The sequence below is a fragment of the Peromyscus maniculatus genome, chromosome X (genome assembly GCF_049852395.1).
Source record: "Peromyscus maniculatus bairdii isolate BWxNUB_F1_BW_parent chromosome X, HU_Pman_BW_mat_3.1, whole genome shotgun sequence".
In the NCBI taxonomy this organism is placed as follows: Eukaryota; Metazoa; Chordata; class Mammalia; order Rodentia; family Cricetidae; genus Peromyscus; species Peromyscus maniculatus.
Genome location: NC_134875.1, coordinates 82,125,084 through 82,148,397, shown reverse-complemented (window position 1 = coordinate 82,148,397; position 23,314 = coordinate 82,125,084). Strand labels below are relative to the sequence as shown.

The window sequence follows — 23,314 nt, the reverse complement described above, 5'->3', positions numbered from 1 at the left end:
TCGGACCTCTTTAGTTCAATTCGTTTATTCCTCAGTCACCATCATTCAGTCGCCAGTTCAGCTCTCTCAGATCTCTCTTTATTTCCTTTGTTCCCTTCTTCTTGTTCCCTCAATTCTTAATTCCCTCTAATCTCAATTCCTCAATCCTCAATTCCTAGTTCACTCAATTCTTCAATCCTTCCATTCCTTATTCCTTCATTTCTTCATTCCTAGTTCTCTCCCATCTTCAGTCCCTCAATTCTCCAACCTTCAGTCCTTCCTCCCCATCCTTGAGTCCTTCCTCCCCATCCTTGAGTCCTTCCTCCCCATCCTTCAGTCTCCCTTCTCCCAGGACTAGTCTATATCCTATCCCAAACAGTAACACCTTGTGTTTTGTATACAGCACATGATTGTAGGGGTCCCTGCTAGAGGCTTCCTGGCAATTTTATTGCAACCCAAAGGGGGAGAGATAAGAAGAGTGGAATCACTTAGTAGTTGGGATAAATCAGAAAAGGAATTTATGTGCTAGAAATATATCCTTATTGTGGTTAGGTGAAGGCATTACGAATCTATCAACTATAGACTTACAGGTGATACGGTAGGAAAAGTCTGTAGGTCACTAAAAGTTAAAATTGTCACTTTTTTCCTCTGCCACCAGTTTCCTGACAAGGCAGGGCGGGGGAAGAGTACAGATAGCTAGTCAATCTGCATCACAGCTTGAAGCGCCTGCTGAAGGGAAAGTTCCTTTGATCTAAGAGGTTCTCTGGGGCAGTGAGAGAGAGGGGAGGCCTTGATTTGCACAAGAAACAAAGCTTGTTAGTCTAGTTGGTGGGCATTTGGCCTGTGAGACATGTAGTCTCAGAAAGGACATTTTATCTAGTTGGGGGGTTTTCAGGGTCTAACAGATGGCGTGGTAGCTTATCTGTTCCTTGCTTGTCTTTTAAGGCTGTGTTTGGGGTTGATTTTAGGAAGTAGGTCAAGGAGGGCATTTGCAAATGGCAGCTACCCAAAACAAATGCCTAAGAGGGGGCCTGGAGCTCAGAGCAGAAGGTTCTGTCTATGTGACTATACAGGTGCTTTGAAATGGAGACTCACACACATACACCCTTTAGAATTATGAGCACAAGGAATTCATAGCAAGACACAACTGAATATTAAGCCACATAACACCAATAGACCTTGCTGATTCGCTTTCCGCTCGATTGACCCTTGGCCTCATCAAGGTATAGCTTATAATATACAGCTGGACTTCTATTTCATATTCCTATGTCTTGCCACATTACCATACACATTTTTGCTTTAAAAATGATTTATTTATTTTTATTTTATGTGCATTGGTGTTTTATATGCATGTACGTCTCTGTGAGGGTGTCGAATCCCCTAGAGCTGGAGTTACAGACAGTTGTGTGCCACCATGTGGGTGCTAGGAATTGAACCTGGGTCCTTTGGAAAAATAGTCAGTCCAGCCCCTCATTTTTGCTTTTTAAGAAATCTTATCTCTTGACACTTTGTGCATGTACAGAATATGTTTTAATCATACTATCCTATTACCTTCTCATCCCCCTTCTATGTTCCCCATACTCCTTCCTAGAAAAGCCTCTTCTTCTTTCATGTTTGTTTTCTTAATGTGTACAAAGTTAACTTTGGATAGGCAAGGTAGCATAGGCCTGTAATCCCAGCATTCTGGAGACAAGGTAGGAGGATTACGTAGGAGACCAGCATGAGCTACAAAGAAACACTGTCTCAAAAAAAAAAAACCCTAAAGGCTAGAGGATTGAAATCAGGGATAGACTGCTTGCCAAGCATGCATAAGATCAAATTTGACTCCTGGAACTCTGAAAAACAAAATAAGAAGTTAAATTAGGTAGAAGTACCAAGTAACTATAGTAAATTGTCAAATGTATGGGACTCGTAACTCAGACCTTAATTTAATTCCAATCTTTTCTCGGAGGCTTCATTAGCCCTATCTTTGAATGGGAGACAAATGTGACTCCTTGGCCAGCTCTCTACGCCTGGCCGTCTATGAACCTACATTCCATATCCCTGACCAAAATAACCCAATACAACCTGGGATGCTATCCCCAGCACAGAGGCAAAGGGGCTGAAAAAGCTCGAGGACAGCCTTAGCAACCCCATCTCAAAGGAACATAAGCAGAGACCCTAAAGGGTAACCAATCCTTCACTAGTCATCATCAGGTGACAGTACGTGAGTCACAAAACTCTTGGTTCTGAAGAAAAAAAAAGAGCACTGCCATTCCTAATTCCATCCCCTTGCCGGTTATGTAGTAGTGGAAACCAGCAGCTGCTCAGGTTATCAAAAGTGGCTAGTCTCCTAATCTCCAAGACTCCTCATTGGTGGAATAGCTGGGAGGAAAGATGTCAAAGCAAAGCCAAAGACTTCAAGTATCCATGGTTCTGCTTCTTATGTTTACAGTTCCCAGGTGCTGACCATAAAAAAGAACGCCAAAATCTAGCAATTCAGCAATGACTCAAAACCTAGGCTATTCCCCTGTCATTAGATGTTGGCAGCACCAGCTAAAGCTGCTAGGTCTCTTGTGTCTTCACGAGACAAATGCAGTCTTCAACTCAAACCTCAGGAAGTCTAAGTAGCAGGTTCCTATGGCTCAAGTTGAATAGTGTCACCCACCACCTACCAACCGCCAAACACCATCAGTTCTCTAGTCTACTAGTGGCCAGGAAACCTGACTGAAAGCTTTCCCCATACCATAGGTGTGCAAAGTCTGGTGCCCAGCTGAACTGGGTGGGGGCGGGGCAGGGCGGGGTGGGGTGGGGGAGCATACACCTTAAAAGAGTTTGAGCTCCCCCTTTCTTAGGGAGACTAAAGCTGCTATTTACTAGATTAAGATCTGGGTAGCCAGGAGCGGCTGCTGCCACTCCCTGTTATTATAATGTGTTTCCCCCATAGAGCCAAGGGTGGGAGAAGGAATGTAGACATGACCGAACAGGGAAATGAATGTTCAGTCTAAACTGGAGTCTGTAAAATGCCTGCACTTGTCGAGTTGGCAGCACCTCTCTCTGGAAACAAACAAACAAAAAAAAAAAGAGCTTCTTTCCACAGCTCCCTTCTGCCACGCTCCAGGCCAGCTCTTTTCTAAATGAATTTCGCCCGCTTCCAAGTCCTGCAACCATCTTTTTTATACTCCACTTCTGTTAAGGTTGCTCCATTGGAGAGTCAGATGCAAAGACCCTAAAATCTTAAAGCAAACTCTGCTTCAGGGAACAGGTTTGTGTACCTGAATCCACCCAGGTCCAGGGGCCTGAGTTCAAATACCTAGCACTGCCAACCAATAATAAAACCTCATCTGAGTGCCAGCAGAAACTGAGGGTCTGGTCAGTGTTAAGAGTACTGAATGCGTGCAAGGCCTTGCTCAGCCCTTTGTTATGTAAGAAAAAGAGACCCACAATTCTATTCAGGACAAAAACAAAGCCATCCAGAATTCTAGAGTGTAACATGTGAGCTATGTTTGTCCTAACTACTTTCATGTGTAACTACAAACAAGAGCTCTGATTTTAGAAAGTTAAATCAACTATATTTACTCTTCTACAGTCATTTTCTTAAACTACTACATGTAATCTAAGTCAACCATTCATCTATGAGACATTTTCTGTTTTGAGACAAGGTCCCAGGTAACCCAGGCTAGCCTTAAACTCTAAGTAGCAAAGATGACTTCCGACTCCTGATTATGCAGCCTCCACTTCCCAGGTGCTAGAATTCCAGGCATGGGTCACCATCCTCAGCTTATTATTACCCTCTTTTTACTTATTTTGTTATATCTCCTTTCCCAGTGAGAAATTATTCCACACCCTTAGAGATTAATAATGGAAAAACCTCTTTAATAGCGCTCATCTAACTCTGGCTAATGCTCAGAGAGAAGCCCACCTTGAATAGATTTTACTAATTTATATACACCTTAGGCTTAAGCATTCTACATATGCTGTCATCCTTAAAACCTCTTTTAGGTCCTGGGCCCAGGTTACACTTTGAACAATATAAACAGAGCCTAGAGATTCCGCCTGGCCACTTGGGCAATGAGAGATTTACACAGCAAAGACAGTGCCAGGATTATTTCTTTCTCTTTTCTGACATGGGGGGGCAGGCAGTGTTCTTTTGAGACAAGGTTCAGGCTGGCCTTGAACTCAGAGATTCCCCTACCTCTGCCTCCTGAGTGCTGGGACAGTGTGTATTTCTTTCTCTCTCTCTCTCTCTCTCTCTCTCTCTCTCTCTCTCTCTCTCTCTCTCTCTCTCTCTCTCTCTCTCTCAGAATTACTTCTTTTCTTTTTTTTTTTTTTTCCAGACAGGGTTTCTCTGTGTAGCTCTGGCTGTCCCCGGAACTCGCTCTGTGGACCAGGCTGGCCTCGAACTCACAGAGACCCGCCTGCCTCTGCCTCCCGAGTGCTGGGATTAAAAGTGTACGCCACCGCTGCCCGGCTCCAAATTATTTCTTAAATATACCAACGTTTTCTTCTCAAGTAGTTTACCCAGGGTGATCTTCCCATCTAGTAGAATTGAGCTTTTCTCCAGAGAGAACCTGGGGCTTCACGGAAAGGCAGGATTTCATGCTGGTTGTGATCCTGCACTGCCCGCTTGAGCTGCCATTTACAGGCAAGTTCTTTGGGAATGTCCCAAGAACTGGTTTAAGTCAGGATTGCCTCCTTTGTTATGGTGATGGGCCTTAAAGGGTGGACAATCCTGGTGAATAAACAACACTTACACCCTAGCATCCTAAATTTCTGCTGCTCTCTAACAGGCTGGTCTACCTCCTTTTCTTTTAGAGGCAATGCTCCCTTAGCTAATTCTACTTTGTGTGAATTAGTTACTTTACTAAAAGGAATCGATTTTAGCTAATTCTACTAAGCAAATCTATTAGTAAACCCTTTATAACAATTTTATTACTTTGAGTTTCTTCTACATTTTTTTTTTGAGATAGGTTCTCATTAATGTAGTCTTTGCTAAACTAGAACTTGCTGCATAGAACAGACTGGCCTTGAACTTCTAGAGATCTGTCTCTGCCTTCCAAGTGCTAGGAATATTTTTAGTTTTAATGGCTTTTTTACTATGCACAAATACACAAAAAATTATTTAACAGAATTCCTACTCATGAATAGGTTTTTCCATTATTTACTGCTATCAAAACTGAACACGCCCATCCCTAAACCTTTATATATCCCTAAGTACATGCTTGGGAATATATACACATAGCAATGAACATAAACCTTTATTATAAGAGAAATAAAAAGATGACTATGACATGGTTTTTGCCCTTCCATTTAAATTAAGGTGACACTCACAGAGGTCACTAGAGTTCAAGATAAAAATAAACAGCATTCTAGATTGTGCTCTTTTCTTTCGTCTTTGTTTTGTTTTGTTTTTGAGACAAGGTTTCTCTGCTCTGTCCCAGCTATGAGAACTGTTTGCCTGAGCTCAGAGATCTACCTGCCTCTGCCTACCTGGGAAAATGCCGTGCGCCACCACCTGCTGGCTTTGCGCCACCACCTGCTGGCTTTGAACTCTTTCCTAATTGATCAAAGGAAAACTAGCAGCAGGGTGAGCTTAAAATCCTATTACTAGAATTTCAAATGCTAATTACACCTTTATTGGTATTTTATTTTAGACTTTGATCCAGTAGCAAGTATTTAGGAAACCATTTGCCCCAGAGGCAGAAAAAGGATGAAGCTTGTCTACTACAAGGTACTGGGCGTGGTTTAACACCTTTCCTTTCTCATAGTATTTTTGGGGAACAATGACCAGAAGCCATTCTTTCAAAAGCAAAATGGTTGCTTATCTAGCTACTCTAATCCTTCCTGGGAGAATCTGCACTTTGTAGTTAGACTATACTAATCAATATTCATCTCAGTGTCGAACATACAGGTTAAGAATCAAAAGGAGCTGTTTTTTGCACCTTGATAAATCAGATACAAAGAGATTAAAACAGGAAGTTTTTGTTTTGTTTTTGAGATTGAGTTTCTCCGTGTAACAATTCTGGCTGTCCTGGAACTCACTTTATAGACCAGGCTGGCCTCGAACCCAGAGATCCCCTTGCCTCGGCCTCCTGAGTCCTGGGATTAAAGATGAACGCCTCTTGGCACAGAAAGATTTTTAAAACTCATCAGGAATGAATAAGATAAAGCACAACAATAAAATTTTCATTATAGCCAGGCAGTGGTGGTGCACGCCTTTAATCCCAGCACTCGGGAGGCAGAGCCAGGCGGATCTCTGAGTTCAAGGCTAGCCTGGTCTACAAAGCGAGATCCAGGAAAGGGGCAAAGCTACACATAGAAACCCTGTTTCGAAACGCCGCCCCCCCCCCAAAAAAAATTTTTTTTCATTATAAATCTAGCAATTAGGCATCCTATGTGGGTACTTGAAAACATTTATAAATGGTAGAAGAAACCCAGCAAGTAGTTTGAAGAAGAAAACTGTGAGGCCCATCCCCATTTTACTTCCAGAATGAGCTCATCACGATATAAGCCTAAAAAAATGTTCCTCCATATTGGTTTTCTTTTGGTGCAAGGAATGATTGATTGAGTAAGCCCTTGCAGCCAACCCTGGTCCAGATCTTCAATCTCAGCCCCCATTATGGTGGGGTTTTATTACTTTTAATGTTTGCTTTGGTGATGGTGATAGTCCAACTCAGGGCCTTGGACTCCCACAAAGCTATACCCTGAGGCAGAGTTTGTTTCAAGTTTTTTACCTTTCTTACATCTGCCTTATAGGCCTTTGACTTTTCGGTGTAGCAAAATGAATGACAACAGATTCTTAGGGAGACCACCAAAACAGTGCTTGGGCCAGGGGCAGGCTCTAAACTCTTATTAATACCCCAGCTGGCTAGCAGAATAAAGCTGAGTAAGTAAATTACTTCACACTCCTGGCTGCTCTGGTTAAAAATTGGAAACTTAGATCAGGTTTCCTCTTAGCACACCAGCTCTGGTCTCCCATCTCTAGCTGGGACCTCCACTTGCCATGGACCCCAACTGTTCCTGTGCCACAGATGAATCCAGTTCTGGCACCAGTTCCTGCACAAGCTCTGCTACTTTAAGTACACTCAGGAGTGCTTCTACAAAGGAGTTTTGTAAAAGTGCAGCTGTTGCTCCTGAAGAGGAGACATCTCTGCAACCAGGTATAGAGAATGTACATAGACTTGTGTTTGTTTAATTGTTTTTCCTTTTACAACCCTGACCCAATCTCCATATCTCTTTCTATAAAGCATGTAACTGATAATAAATGTGTTGACTTGATTTAAAAAGAAATTAGTGCATTAAAAAAAGGTTAGGGGCTAGAGATGGCTCTGGCAGTTAAGAGCACTGGCTGCTCTTCCCCGCACGCAAATGGTGGTTCACGACCTACTGTAGCTCCAGTTCCAGGGGACTCTGTATGTTCTTCTGGTATTGTAGGGCACTACAGGAACACAGCACACACAGACCTGCAGGCAAAAGACCCATACTCATAAAAATCAAAGTTAAAAAACAAAATTAGCACAATCAATTGCTAGGCCAAGTGGCTCATGCCCGCCATCCTAGCACTTTGGAGGCTGAGACAGGGGGATCAGGAGTTTGAGGCCAGACTGGCCTACATCAAACCCTATCTCAAAAAAGTAAAGTGTTGTTTTTTGAAAAGGAGGGGGGAGTGATGATGTAGTTCAGTCGGCAATGTATTCATTTAACACGCAGGAAGTCCTAGGTTGTACTGCTAGCCCTGAATGAAAACAATGAAACATGAATGGTGGTACAAACCTGTAATCCCAGCACTTGAGCAGAGACATGGGGTAAGTGCAGTCATCCTCAGGTTCAAAGTCAGACAGCTAGGGTTCTAAGAAAGCAGATCTAAACAAAACAAAGCAAAAGCTTTAGTGCCATCTAACAGGAGATACAGTTGTAATTCATTGGGACAGCACTTAGCTAGAATGTCTAGCATGTACAAGGGCCTACTGTCTACCTCCTGGCATTGCTAAAACAAACAAAACCAACCATAGCGACCAAAGTCTAAATATTTGCCTCAGCCTACTTTTCTGCCTTATTCCAAAGTCCTTCCTTTCTGTATTCTCAGTGCAAACTCATGGTGTGTGTGTGTGGGGGGGAGAGGCAAGTGAGAAGGCATTTAGGTTTGCCATGTCCACATGCTTCAAGTCATTATGAAGGATATTTTTAAAGGGGAAGCAGGCCATCCTCTTGGAGTGCACTCAATAAACTATTCTTCCTGGAAGAAAACAAAAGAAAAAATGAATGTCTAGAGTTAGTGCTCAAAAGCAGATCCTGAAGGACAATTAGTAACTATAAGACCCCGAGAATATCTGAGACAACAACAAAAGACTTGCCAAAAGCAATACAGAGCTTCTTTTTTCTTCCTTTTTGGTATGTGTGTGTGGCGGGGGGGGGGGGGGGGTGTATTCAGTATGTATCCCAGGCTGGCTTCAAACCCATAGCGATCCTCCTGCCTCAATTTTCAAATGCTGTGATTACCATATGCTGCTAAATGAGTTTCTAAAATGCTAAATGGGTCCCTGGTAAATGAAGTGGGGGGAATGGATGGCTTTGCCAAAGTATCTGGAGACAAAAACGTACATTTTCCAACAGAAAAGTATTTGCAAAAATGGGGATTGCAGGGGCTACATGGTTTTATACTATTTAAAGGTGATTCCAGTACTGGTGGTGGTGGTGGTGGTGGTGGTGGTGGTGGTGGTGCGGTTGAAAGAGGAATGAAACAAGGAAAAGGAGCTTTTGGCAAACACTGGGCCCATAGGATGAGGCTCAGATCTAACAACTGGCACCCAGGCCTCCCCAAAGAAGCAAATGTCAGCAGTACCTACAGCAAAAGCACATGGATATACCAAGGCCTGAAATCCAAACACAAAAAAAGCATTGTCTCTTGAAAATCCCCGAAAAAATAGATAACTAGAAAAAAAATGTCGGACCATTTTGAAGAAACAGTTGACAGCCAGGAACCTATAGAAATCACACAAATGTTTGTTTTTGACTAATTCATTTATTCATCCAGTAAATATTGGTAAGGCCTACTAATATGCCAGAATGAGCTTTGAAAATGAAATTTCCCCTACCCTCATGGATCCTACAGTTTAGAACATAAGAAAAGAGGTATGTGCACAGACAAGACAATCTGTTAAGTGCTGAAAGACTTATCAGGTTGTACTATAACGGCTGATGTAAAATTTCTTTCAAAGAGGTGTTTCTCCGGGCTGTTGGGTGTTGTAACAACCAGAGAGGGAAAAAAACCAGTTGCACAAATCAAGAGTTAAATACTTTTAAAAATTGTTTGGCCATTTCATATAATTCCACATTTTCCTTAACTCCTGATCCTAGTTAAGATTGGAGAAGCAGATGCTGGCAAGGGGTGGAATGCTTAAGATGGACACAGAGCTCCAAAACGCTGTTTCCAATCACCTTCTGTAAAGCACGACCTCCTCTTCCCCCCACCGCTTTTCTTTTGTATTTCAGTCCTTCAAACCCACCACATACAAGCCTTATTTCTACAGCTAGAAAAAAAATGATGAAAAACAAGGTTACAACTAACTAGGTTAAAACCAGTGTAACTAAGTAGTTGAAAGCAACGAAGCTCCCCCTGGCTCCTATAAACCTTCCCAAATCCACAACCTACTCTGATTAAAAAAAAAAGTTCCATTTGCCAGGCCTATACAATCCAGGGGTCTGGGGCATTATGATCCCCACAAACAGGTAAGCCTGCATTACATAGGGAGCACTAGACTAGCCTGAGCCACATTAGTGAGACTGCTTCAAAAATAAATAAAAATAAATGTATAAATAAGTAAATAAATAAAAGCAAGACTTAGCAATGCCACTCACAATCCCAGCACTGGGGAAGTGGAGGCAGGAGGATTAAACTTTCAACGGTCATCCTACACTACATGAGACTCCCATTACACAAAGAAAAAAAAAGACTATTAAACGCAAAATATACATGAGACATGAATATGGAATATTAATGTTTGACCACTGTATTTAATAAACCTTAAATAAGCAAAGCATATGGACCAGGAGTAACCGGTTTCAGGAATCAAAGAATACTCGCCACCTTTCCCATAAAGTCTGAGAACACCTGATTCACCTGTACATTAAAAACCAGAATGAGCCGGGCAGTGGTGGCGCACACCTTTAATCCCAGCATTCAGGAGATAGAGGTAGGTGGATCTCTGTGAGTTCGAGGCCAGCCTGGTCTACAGGGTGAGTTCCAGGACAGGCTCCAAAGCTACTCAGAGAGACCCGGTCTCGAAAAGCCAACAAACAAAAACCACCAGAATGAAACATTTTCACTCCCTTCTTCAAAACCGGGCAACAGTAAGAGTCTCTTTGCGGACAGATTACCGCAGTAAAAAACTTCGGAAATCCCACCATTTGACACAGGCACAGCAGCCAGCGCTGCAGGGAGTGTCTCAGCTCCGGTCCCGCCCCCTTCAAGTCCCCGGCTCACTGCCACACGTCACTTCCGTCACTTCCGTTCCTGCCACCCGCGCTCCGCGCGATGCGCGGGAAAAGAGGCTTCCTCCGGACGAGGGGGGGGGGGAGGGGGGCGGCTGAGCCCGCGCGCGCGACCTGAGACTACATTTCCCGAGGGGCTGTGATGGCAGCGGCCGGAGACGCGATGTCACCCGGAAATAGATCCTGAGCCTTCCACTCGAGCGAGGGAAGAGGTCTGGAGTCGACAAGATGGTCGAGCATCCCACTAGAGATCTTTAGGGAAAACCGGAGTTTCCTGGCACAACAACTTTCCGGCTTTAAGCCAGAATCACGAGAACAGCATTTAGGAGGAGGGAGAGCTAGCGCTCACGTCCTTCTCGCCTCCATAGCGAGCTGGAAATTCAGCCAAGGTTCCGGCAGGCCCAGCCGCGTAACCCCACAAGGGCGGGGGGGAGGCATGGGGGACGGACAATGCCGGAGAACAAAGAGCTTCCACGTGGTCAGTGCTGACCCTCAGAATCCCATTTTTGGGAAGGGACTTTAAACCTGAAATACCCAGAAAAACCATTGGCAGCATCTCAAGTGTACTTCATGACCAAATTGTGTATTTTAATGTAGACAAGTTGGGAAAACATTTGTGCATTTTGCAAGATAAGCGGTGCCCACCCAGTACGGCACGCGTACGGTTCTGCAAGGCTTTTTAAAAAATGCTCCTAATCCAAAGGATCCATCAGCAAAAGATGCAGTATCATTTAGACTTTTGCACAACTTTTAAAGCAGTGGCTCTCTGCTTTTTATTAATTTCCCCTGTCGTGATTTAAGAATAAAACATTGTCAATAAAGTTAGTTTCAGGGTTAACTTCAGGAATGATGGGTTCTCTGCTTCCGGATTTGTTTTGAGGAAAATGGTACCCTTTCTTCTCTTTATGGTACTCTAGCTGCCTGTTTTAAAAGCAGAGTCAGTTCTTTACAATAGTCTCTTCTAGCCACTCCTAAGTTTTTAGACACTGTCGTAAGCAAACTGTACCAAAACCAGAATATAAACACCACAGACAGCCCTTACTACCAAGTGTAGATTCCTCCGTTCAAAAATCAACAAAAATCTGATTTTTTATGACTTATTTGGAACAGCAAATCTTACGCTGTAGTAAAATCATTGTTATTCTGAAACAAACCCAAAAGAAAAAAGTCCATTGGTTCAAAAGGTTTTATAAAGACAAGATGGAATTTTTCTGTGACTCGTAATGCATTTTTGTTGTTTTATGAGACAAGGTTTTGCCATGTAGTCAACTCACAGCAATCCTCCTGCCTCATTCTACCAAATGCTGGGGTTATAAAAATCTGAGTATGTCGGGCAGTGGTGGCATACGACTTTTATTGCAGCGCTTGGGAGGCAGAGGCAGGTGATCTCTTGAGTTCGAGGCCAGCCTGGGCTACAGAGCTAGTTCCAGGACAGCCAGGGCTACACAGAGAAGCTGTCTCACAAAACAAAAATCTGAGTAATAAAACACTAATGGGCAATCAACAGTAAAGTTAAAATTTCAACAGATAATAAGATATGAAATATTACTTGAATAAAAATAAAACTGGAAACATACAAAGAATTTTGAGCCAACAAATTATCAGTAAAAGTTTTTTTTTTTAAATCTGCAGCAAACTGTGGTTGCCAAAGCCTTGCACCATATCATAAATCAAGCAAAAACAAGGGTGTGTCCAGCCTGCTGCAGTCGGCCATTTTATGCCCACTGCAGAACAAAAAATTATAGAAGACACTGTGCAGAAGGAAAGCCACTCCCAGAAGTTCCAAATCATCGAGTTACTTTTTGTCTCCCATTTTGCACTGAGGTAAAAACAGTAAAGCCTCTTTTCTTAATGCTTTGGTTAAGATTTATGATTTCAGACAAAAATTGAAATAATTCCCTTAAATGTGTCCCTTCGTTGTGAGAGATAAGAAATGTTACGAGCACTGGATTATGAAACAAACAAACAAAAAAAAAAAAAAAAAAAAAAAAAAACGTGGAGAAATGCCCAGCCTCGACCATTCAAACCGGCTATAAAACCTTAGACAATTAATCTGTGTTCCTCAAAGTTCTCATCTGTATTAAAATGAGTAATACCACTTTATTCCATAGGATTGTGGAAGTATGAAATAAGACTGGTATCTTATTTTAGATAGGTATGGTATCTTGTGCTTGTAAGTACTATAGATCTGTACATATTATTAGACAAACAGGCCCAGAGAATGAAATAGGAACAGCAAAAGATCATTGACAGGATTAAGAGAAAAGATATCTCATTCTAAAATTCTCTATCCTTTTCCATATCTAAAGGCTAAATTATTAGTTTTAGCTATTAATGTAGATTTTGAGTAGTAATCCTCAGAGGCAAAACGAAACAACCTCCAGTTTCCCAGCTTAATCTCAGGCCAAACCGTGCAGAAAGTTCTGCAGAAGAAAAAGAGAGAGGAGAGAGAGGAGAGAGGAGAGAGAGAGAAAGAGAGAGAGAGAGAGAGAGAGAGAGAGAGAGAGAGAGAGAGAGAGAGAGAGAGAGAGAGAGAGAGAGAGAGAGAAAGAGAAAGGGCATAACCCCGGGACTCCTTCTTATTACCACTGCCTTTACTTTTAGTGTCCCTGCGTGTCAGTAAGTTCAAAGAGGCCATTCGCCCAGATCTTAGGTTTTGATCAATGTAATAAGCATTTAGAAACAGCTAAGTCCTCTCGCCTATATTTTGTAGGGGAGAAAAGTCCAAGCGTTTCAGGCACACATACAATAGTAGCGTACTTCACTGTAGTCACTGCGTTCGGCTGCTCTGGTGGGTGAGATAAATGAGAGCCAAGATCGGCCAGGATCATTCAGAGGTCTTTCGAATAGGCTTTGTCTGAATGTGGGTAGACAGTAAGCACAGCATGCTGCGGCGGCAACCTTTTACAGCCTATCTTCTCTATATTTTAAAATTCCCATTATCAGACTGACCACGGAGAGACTTAAGATTCTGGAATGATTTTCAGTGAGTTTGGCCGCAGTCTCCAACTCAGATCGAGCCCTTCAACAACTAGAAAAGTAGATTTGCCTCTCTACAAGTCCTCCTAGCCTAAGATGGCGATTTGGATGAAGGACAACTTACCGAACCCCTCGCTATTTCGCAATCATAATTACCAGAACATTCCGCGCCTCCCGCCCTCCCAGCCAAGCCATTGGCGCACTTCTCCATTACTAGTGTTGAACGTAAGCGGTCCCCGGGCTCTCACTTGCGCATGCGCACTTTGATTGCCGCGCAGACGCCTTTGCTTGCAATGAGCATGCGTGGTTTCACCTTCATGCCTCTCCACCCCACCCTCACCCAACGGGCCACGATCTCCCGTGCCAGTGGAGCCCCTCCCCTTATGTCAGGCTTTCTCAAGAGTACTTGAGCGCCACCACTTGGTGATGATTCCTCATTTGGGATCTTAAAGTACACGCAAAGCCCGCCTGTCTTTACTAGCCTCCCTGCCGTGGTGTGAGTGTGTGTGAGTGTGTGTGTGTAGATATAAATTCCATGCTGGGTGTATCTGCACGTGTTTCTCGCCAAAGTTGTCCCCGGTGACTAAAGTACACGCTAAGCGCACCTGTCTTTACTAGCCTCCCCTCCCGTGGTGTGTGTGTGTGTGTGTGTGTGTGTGTGTGTGTGTGTGTGTGTGTGTCTGTGTATAGATATAAAATTCAATGCCGGGTGCATCTGCACGTGATTCACGCCAAAGTTGTCCCGGGTGACTAAAGGATATCATTAGCAACATTACCTAACAGTGTTAACTGCGATAAACCAGCTAAACTGCATATGGGGGGGGGGGGGATAAAGCATATCCCAAATCTAGATGCAATCCGCCAGCATCCTAAGGGAGAGGCTACCCTGTCCACGAATTTCCTTGCTGTAGTAAAAACCCTCCAACCTGAACAAAGGCAAGGAAACTTCTTATGCTAAACCACTGAATCAGAGCCGAGCGTGGCATTTTACGCTCGTAATCCCCGTTTTAGCCGGTCGCGAGTTCGAGGCCCCCATCCGTCAGTCTCAATAAGACGACAAAAACCAAACCAAACTAAACCAAAACAAAACAACAACAACAACAACAAAACAGATAAAGCCTCACCCTTTTGATACACTCGCAACAAATGAAGAACTCGAAAGTTTTTTGTTTTGTTTTCAACAGGGATGTTAAGGAAAGGAGTGATGCTCAGGTGCCTCAAACCTACTTAGAGGAGAGTCAAAATACCTCTTTCATAAGTAAATGCTCAACATCCTTTTGGAGGGCTAGGGCTCCATTGACCTCCAGTTTTCCCTCCCGTCAAAGGGGAGAACGCACAAATTAAGGATTTTCCTGACCCACGTTCCCTCTGCCGCCCTCCATGTTATATTTTTGCCCCTCGTCGTTCCTTTACCTCTTGCTGAAGCGAGTGTCGTAGCAAAATTTCTTACTGCTAGCAGTGCCGAGAGTGCGGCGGGAGCGGCGGGACCCAGGGACGTGCCTGGTGGCAGCAGTCCTGAATTAACGGCAAGGAACACCAGGTACGAAACCTGCTACACTCGCAGCTTCTGCGCTGAAGCCCAAAGCCCACAGCCTCTCCAAGGAGCGCTGCAGTGCGCTCTGACGCATGCGCTCCGCTCCACCCCCACCCCCTGCCCCCTTGCCTCGGAGCGCCCCTTTACGACCTACAACAGCCCACCGAGCCTTCCCTGCTTGCCCGGTACCCAGGTCCCTAGCCCACCCTGCTTTTCCCACCTCTCTGCTCACAGTGGCGCCTACCGCCCATCCCTTCCTCAGCTCGATCTTCTGTCGTCAATATCTCCCCCATCGTTTCTAATTTACCATTCCATTGTCAAGTCTCCCAACTTTTTATTCCCTTCCTGACTTATCCTCCATTTCTTGGCCTTCTCTGCGACTCTGGAGCTCTGCAAAACCCCTGAGTATTTCCTGTTGTGCCTAATATTCTAACTGTTTTGGGAAAAAACAAAACAAACAAACAAAAACAAACAAAAAACTGACCACGATGAGTGCCTGTAATTCCAGCATTTAAGAGAAGTAGGTAGGAAGATGAAGAGTTCAACCTCACCTACATAGTAGATTCTAGGCCAGTCTGGGCCACAAAAGTTCCTGGAGAGAAACAAACAAACAAACAAACAAAAGCTCCCACCCCTCCAAAAAGGGGGAAATAGATGTATAGAGATTTAGATGTGGGCCCAAGTTACAGAAACTGGGATAAATCTTTTCCTGATACCTGGAATTAGGGCTCTTGGGGCAGGCTCTTTTCACTCCCAGGATGCTGTTTCTTGTGGGGAGTCTTAGTTTTTAAGGGTCTCTTTAACACACACACACCCCTTTTCTTATGCATTCCTAGATCTTGAGAGACTAGAAAAAGTGCAATCTGACCGGCGCCTGTCTATTCAGCACTTCATTACAGTGTGCATTTTCATGGAGAGCACCAGGAGCACACAAGCAAAAATGAGAGAGGAAGGGGAGGAGAAGAAAAACAGTTGCATGCTGATACCTGAAACAAACAGCATGAGCGGAATGGAAGCAGAAGGCAGGGCCATAAAATATATTGCGTCACCTAGTGGACAGATGCGTAACATGCATAAGGACCTCGATGTTTTTAGCTCTAGTCACTCCTTTTCAGTAAGACATTCCAACTTTGCCAATTCCCTCCCTCATTTCTGCAAGAACTTTTTCTCTAAGGGGGAGAAGACTGTGATGAAAAAGCTCTTTTTTTTTTTTTTTTTTTTTTTTTTTTTTGCCAAATTTAAACACTATAAAAGGCCTTTAAGCTCAGTGCACCTGGAGTCCACTATGAAAATGTTAGCGTCTCAGAACAAAAGTTGTACTCATACAGAATTAAAACGGATTGTAGTTACAAAGCTCGACCTAATACTTTTCTGTAAAACTAGCTTAGTTCTGTCTGAAGATTACATTTAAGAACATTCTTCTAGATTACCATTAGGATAAACAATTTTTTATTTATTTTTATTTAATGTTCATTGGTGTTTTGCCTGCATGTATGTCTGTGCAAGGGTGTCAGAAGCCCTGGAATTGGAGTTACAGACAAATGTGAGCTGACATGTGGATGCTGGGAATTGAACCTGGGTCTTCTTGAAGAGCAGGCAATGCTCTGAACCGCTGAGCCAAGTCTCTAGCCCTGAAACAACATATTTTTACATCCGACAAATTGCTAACACAATTAGAAATGTTAAAAATCATCTCTAAAGTTCCAAGATATTTCTTTCTTATAATTTAATTTCTCTGAGATTTTTAATTATAAGGGGTATCAAGAATTGTATTTTAGGGCTGAGGATGTATCTCAGTTGGTAGAGTATTTGCCTAGCCTAGACAAAGCCCTGGCTTCAGATTCAACACTATTTAAACCTGCATTGTGGCACACATCTGTAGTGCTGGCATTAAAGGCTGGGCCACCAGTGCTTGATGCTTAAATGGTCTTTTTCTCAACAAAAAACATGAATAGATTCATCTCTGCTTTACACCCTAGTTATTTTAAACTTTCATCAGTTGTGAGGCCTTGCAGGCAAGCTTGGCTGTTAGTAATTTCCATTCTAATCACTTAGTTGGGGATGGGGTGCTAGACCAGCAGAAATCGGGGAGTGGGGGGAGGGTAGCTGATTTAGCAGGCTCCAACCCCTAGGGGCCTATTGTTTCCTCTTTCTTTCTAGTTCCACCTAAACTGACTGACTTAGAGTGTTATTTTGAAAATGAACCATCAGATATTGTTTCTTACACATACATGCATGCATCCATACATCTATACATACATAAAATAAAGAAAACCAAGAGGGCAGAAAGATCATTTGAAACTAGCCCTAGCCACACAATCTAGTAAAACTCCATTAAAAGTGGGCTGGAGAGATGGTTCAGAGGTTAAGAGCACTGACTGCTCTTCCAGAGGTCCTGAGTTCAATTCCCAGCAACCACACGGTGGCTCACAACCATCTGTAGTGAGATCTGGCGCCCTCTTCTGTATACATAATAAATTAATAAATAAATAAACCCATTAAAATAAAGAAAAGAGAGAACATAAGGGCTGGATATAGCCCAGTGGTAGAGTGCTTTCCTAATATGTATAAGAGCCAGAGTTAGACCTACAACATCACACACCCACGTTAAAAGTAAAGGTGTGTGTGGTATCACATGCCTATAATCCCAGTACTGAGAGGCAGTGCCAGGAGGATAAAATTGAACGCCATCTTCAGCTACATGAGACCCTTCAAAAAAACAAAATAAATTTCATGTTTGAATGTATTTATAAACATTTTTTTGTTTTGTTTTGTTTTTCAAGACAGGGTTTCCCTGTGTAGCTTTGCACCTTTCCTGAATCTCGCTCTGTAGACCAGGCTGGCTTCGAACTCACAAAGATCTTCCTGGTTCTGCCTCCTGAGTGCTTGAGTGCCACCACTGCCAGGCAAACATTTTGTTTTGATTGGGATCAGACCTACAGCTTAAGCAAGTACTATACAGGTCAGCTGTATAGCCAACTCATTTTAATTGCATTTATTTTCCAAGCAAAAACATTGTGTTTACATTGAATGCTTCAATTTTGTCCTTTAATAACATAAATAATGCTTTTATGTTAAAAGTGAAGATTACAAGTCAGGAATGGCAGGCTGCTTGTGTAATCCTAGTGCTTTGGAGGTAGAGGCATGTGGATCAGAAGTTCATTCTGAGTTACTTCAAGGCAAGCTGGGCTACTTGAACCTCCCCCCCCCCCCCGCCCGCCCCACAATTACCACAAAAATGGAAAGTTAAGTTTGCAGTAATAAAATGTGTTAAACTGTGAGCAAATTTCACTGTAGATTTTTAATCCCAGGTCTCTGGAAGCAGAGGCAAGAAGATCTCTGTGAGTTCAAGGCCAGCCTGGTGTACAGAGTTAGTTTCAGGACAGCCAGGGTTATACAGAGAAACCCTGTCTTGAAAAACAAAACCAAAGCCTGGTGGTAGTGGTGCATGACTTTAATCCCAGCACTCACTCGGGAGGCAGAGGCAGGTGGATCTCTGTGAGTTTGAGGCCAGCCTGGTCTGCAGAGTGAGTTCCAGGACAGCCAGGGCTGTTTCACAGAGAAACTCTGTCTCCATAAATAAATAAATAAATAAATAAATAAATAAATAAATAAATAAATAAATAATACATATCTATCTGATTTGTTGTTTCCAGTACTGGAGATGAAATGTAAGCTCTGTATGTGCTAGGCAGGTAGTGTATCACTGAGCTATATAGCCAGCTCTTGTGGACCTATTATTATTTTTTCATTTTTCTTATTAAGAAATTTTCTATTCACTCCACATACCACCCACAGATCTCACCTCCTCCCTCCTCCCACCCCCAGCCCTCTTTCCCAAGCCACCCCACATCCCCACATTCCCCAAAGCGAGGTCTTCCATGGGGAGTCAGCAGAGCCCAGCACACTGAGCCTAGGTAGGTCTAAGCCCCTTCCCACTGCACCAAGGCTGTGCAAGGTGTCACACCACAGGCACCAGATTCCAGAAGCCTGCCCATGCACCAGGGACAGATCCCGATCCCCCTGCCTGGGTGCCCCCCAATAGTTCAAGCCAAACAACCGTCTTCTGTATCCAGAGGGCCTATTCTAGTCCCATGGGGGCTCCACAGCCACCAGTCCACAGTTCATGAGCTTCCACTAGTGTGGACCTATTAATAATATTTTATAATACATTAATAATATTTTATAAACATATTTTATTTAAAAACAAACACTAGTTATCAAAGCTGGATATGGCATACACCAGTAAACCCGGTACTCAGGAGGCTAAGGCAGGAGAGTTCCTGAAAGTTTGAGGCCAGTTTATCGTAAATAGTGAATTCCAGGTAATCCATGGCTACACAGCAAGACACTGCCTCATAATAATTAATTAATTAAAATAACATAGAAAGTATGGAAAGGGCTTTCTTTGTGATCTATTAAGTAATTAAATTTTCTTGTTATGTACCCAACTTACAATGTTGTGCAGGCCTCCTGAGCCTGGGATTATAGGGTTGTGCCACCACATTTAGAGAGAATAACTGAATTATGAAATATCCTATAGGTCATAATTCCTGAACATAAAGGGATTCAAAGTCAAATTTAATAACCTAAGTGTTGAAAACCAACAAAAAATAGACTCGAGGAGTAAGTGGTACATATCTATAGTCCCAGCGCTCATGAGGCCCAGGCAAAAGGATCTTGAGTTCAAGACCAAGCTAGAATAGGTGGTGACATGATGTCAAGATGTCTGGGAAAACGAAAACTAAACCAAACTAAATGCACACACGCGCATCAAAAAAACCTGTGACGCCAGGCCACTGAGGCCGTGTGCAAAGCTCATGCAACGTCACAGAAGGCAGCTAGGAAAAACCGCCATTTGTATCTAAGCCATCCTAGCGGGGTAGCCTCGGGGATCCGTGGCAGCGGTGTGTGGGCCTGCTCACTGGAAGATCTCACCGTACCCATGAGCAGTAAAAGTTGCTTCAAGTGTGGACGCTCTGGCCACTGGGCCCGGGAGTGTCCTAAAGGAGGAACTCGAGGGCGAACACCAAGAAGTCGTGGCAGAGGTCCTCAATGCAGCTCCGCCAGCCAGTCTGACATCTGTTATCGCTGTGGTGAAACTGGTCATTATGCCAAGGACTGTGATCTCCAGGACACGTGCTACAGCTGCGGGAAAAGAGGCCACATCGCTAAAGACTGTACCCAGCCTAAACGAGAGAGGGAGCAGTGCTGTTACATCTGCAGCAGACCTGGTCATCTGGCTCGGGATTGCGACCGGCAGGAAGAGCAGAAATGCTACACGTGCGGCGAATTTGGGCACATCCAGAAAGACTGCACCCAAATTAAGTGCTACCGATGTGGTGAGAATGGCCACATGGCGGTGAACTGCAGCAAGGCGAGCGAAATCAGCTGCTACCGCTGTGGCGAATCTGGACATCTAGCCAGGGAATGCCCCATTGAGGCTACCGCTTAGAACTTAGTACTTTTAAGCCCCCCCTTCTTTACTATTTAGCTGTGCTGTTTGTAAAATTTCCTTACTAATCAAAAGGGTGATAGAAGCTACTCCTAAGTCGCCATAATTACCATCTTAAGACAGGAAAAGACTTGGGGGGGGGAAATCCATCAAAAGCATCATCAATGTGCTGTTTGGTTGTCACCTTGCAATCCAGAGAGGGCAGGCATTTTGAATGGGAGACAACTGGTGGAGCCTTTGAACATGTTTCGTTTTGGCACATTTCATTAGGAATTGATAGTGAAAACATCAGGATACACTTAGAACATTGCCTTTGAACTTACTAACAAATAATATGTATGTGTGTCAGATAAAGGTAAACAGCCATGAAGCAGAAGAAAGCCAACTAAAAGATAAGAGAAACTGTACTTTCTTGGAGGTGGGGGCAAGAACATCTTGATGAAGTAGCATTTCCTCAGAGACCATTAGAGCAAATAAAACTGCCTGAAACTATCTATAAGTTTGACAAGCTTTTAAATTTAATTTTATCATACTGATAGCTTTGGATAATTGATCTTTGTCAGCTTTTTGGTTGTTTGGTTTTATTCTAAAGGGCTTTTTTGGTGTTTTTAGTCAAGAGCTCACTCTGTATCCCAGGTTTGGCTACCAAACATACATCTCTCCTTCTACCTTAACTTCCCAAGTGCTGAGATTATAGGTGTGAGTGACTACACCCAGTTCTGATCTTGTTAGGTTTTAAAAAATATTCGAAGACATCTTGGGCCAGTGAAATGGCTCAGCAGGTAAAGGTGCTTGCCACCTGATGGTGCAAGCTTGGACACCTGAGTTTGGTTCCTGAAACTTAAATAAAGAAGAAAGTTAATAGCCAATTCCACAAAGTTGTCTTCTTACACACACAAGACACACAGGCATATACATACAGTCACACACACACACACACACACATACACACACACACACACACACAAATGCTAATAATAGGAAATAAAATAATACTAATAATAGGAACTAAAATTTTTATTTTTTCTTTTTGTTTTTTTTTTTTGAGACAGGGTCTTTTTATGTGACCCTGCCTGTCCTGGAACTCACCACATAGACCAGGTTGTCCTTAAACTGAGTGGTTCTCCTGCCTCTGCCTCCTAAGTGCTGGGTTTGAAGGTACATACCACCAAGGCCAGCAAGAACTAGAAATTGCAAAAAGACACCTCTTACAAGCTTTCATACAGTGCATACACAATTATAAACCAGAAAATATGTATAATATGTAAGAGTAATTTTAAGAAAGGAGTATTAAAATGTTTTACTTATTTTATATGATTTAAATTTATTTATTTATTTTATATATAGATACGGGGTGTTTTACCTGCATGTGTTTCTGCACCACATGCATGAAATGTCCATGGAAGCCAGAAGAGGACTTCCAATCCCCTAGGGCTAGAGTTACAGACAGTTGTGGGCTGCAATGAGGATGCTGGGAATTGAACCTGGATCCTCTAGAAGAGCAGCTAGTGCTCCTAACCACTGAGCCATCTCCCCAGCTCTATTCTTTTTTATATTTCTTAAAATCTGAATTTTGCATATGGAGACGGTGCCTTTAGAGGCCCTGGAGATCCGTTTACAGGCGCCTTTGAAGTGCCCAACATGGTGACAGGAACTCCTTCTACAAGAGGAGCAAGTAGTCTTAACTGCCAAGTCATCTCTTCAGCCCCTTAACAAAAACCTTTGACAGCATATTATGAACTTGCAGAAATGGATAATACAGTTTGGATTCACATATCTTTACATATAAAAGAAAATATAACCATTAGAATTGAGTATAGTTTGAAGCTTCTGTAATGTCAATCAAAAATACTCTTCAGAAGGCAGTCTAATGAACTGGTGCTAGGTAGGGTCACAAGTCTACACACAAGTGTGACTTTTCCTTTACTTGTCTCTCTTTCTAAAGCTTGCTTTTCTTTTTTCCTTTTTCTTTTTCTTTTTTTTTCTTTTTTGGTTTTTCGGGACAGGGTTTCTCTGTGTAGTTTTGGAGCCTGTCCTGGATCTCGTTCTGTAGCTCATGCTGGCCTCGAACTCACAAAGATCCGCCTGGCTTTGCCTCCCGAGTGCTGGGATTAAAGGCGTGCACCACCACCGCCTGGCAAGCCTGCTTTTCTTAACAGTGTTTTGTCAGGTGTTTATACCCCCATCATCCTGTTTGTCCACCATTTTTCTGATCTCCATAAACAGCTTTTGTAACATGGTTCCCCAACTCACTCCCCTTCTCCCCTCCATTCTCCAGGCATCAGCTTCCCTGCCCTGAGGTTTTTGGTTGTTTGTTTGTTTTCTCTCTAATAAAATTGTCCCCGTGCTTCCAAAAAATATACTTCAGAAATCAAAACAATCGAGTTTCTGAAAAACATACTTTCATAGACATGAAAATGTGGAGTTTGGGGCTGGGAGTTTGGCTCAGTGATAGAGTTCTTGCTCAGCCTGTGTAAGGCACTGGATTCCATCCTCAGCTCTGCAAAGTAAACAACAGCAATAACAACAACAAATACCCAGGATGGACAGTTAACTGTGACAAGACAAAAAGTGGAAGTTGCAATAAAGGCAATACTTTATGTCAAACCGTGGCTATGACTGAGTTTACAACAAGAGTAGTGAGCTTTTATAGATTTTGTTTCATGAACCCAAGTGCTCAAGAAATACAACTCATTTTTACAGTGGAAACCACAATCTTTTCTTTTGTGAACCTCACAAATACATACATGTGATCATTCTCATCTGAAAGACACTTAACTCAATGGAGTATTCCACTTCTGTGGATCCTCTTGGCCTCTAGAATTGATTTTGTCACTCTGTGTTGTCTCAATACGATACATTCAGGCACAGTGGCATAGTCCTGCCCCTGACTAAGA

At 43.0% G+C, this 23,314-nt stretch overlaps 1 protein-coding gene and 1 long non-coding RNA gene across 14 annotated transcripts in view; one reads left to right on the top strand and one right to left on the bottom strand.

Moving 5' to 3' along the window:
* The window catches only part of LOC107403015 (uncharacterized), a 59,887-nt gene extending 44,838 nt beyond the window's left edge, over positions 1–15,049 (bottom strand). For 3 of the 13 annotated variants that reach the window (XR_013047997.1, XR_013047998.1, XR_013048006.1), the window contains exons 1-3: positions 14,842–15,035; positions 7,732–7,821; positions 7,346–7,421 (exon numbers count right to left, since the gene is read on the bottom strand). This is a non-coding gene — a long non-coding RNA (uncharacterized LOC107403015). The other 10 variants (XR_013047999.1, XR_013048002.1, XR_013048000.1 and 7 more) reach the window with 8 other exon arrangements.
* A 4,750-nt stretch (positions 15,050–19,799) lies between these two features.
* Positions 19,800–20,916, top strand: Zcchc13 (zinc finger CCHC-type containing 13). Its single transcript, XM_006991573.4, has one exon. The coding sequence runs from the start codon at positions 19,908–19,910 to the stop codon at positions 20,415–20,417; it is 510 nt and encodes a 169-aa protein (XP_006991635.1). The 5' UTR covers positions 19,800–19,907; the 3' UTR covers positions 20,418–20,916.
* Positions 20,917–23,314: the final 2,398 nt, after the last annotated feature.

Excerpts from the sequence above, each read along its gene's own strand:
- Zcchc13 (XM_006991573.4), top strand. The coding sequence starts at position 19,908 with ATGAGCAGTAAAAGTTGCTTCAAGTGTGGACGCTCTGGCCACTGGGCC.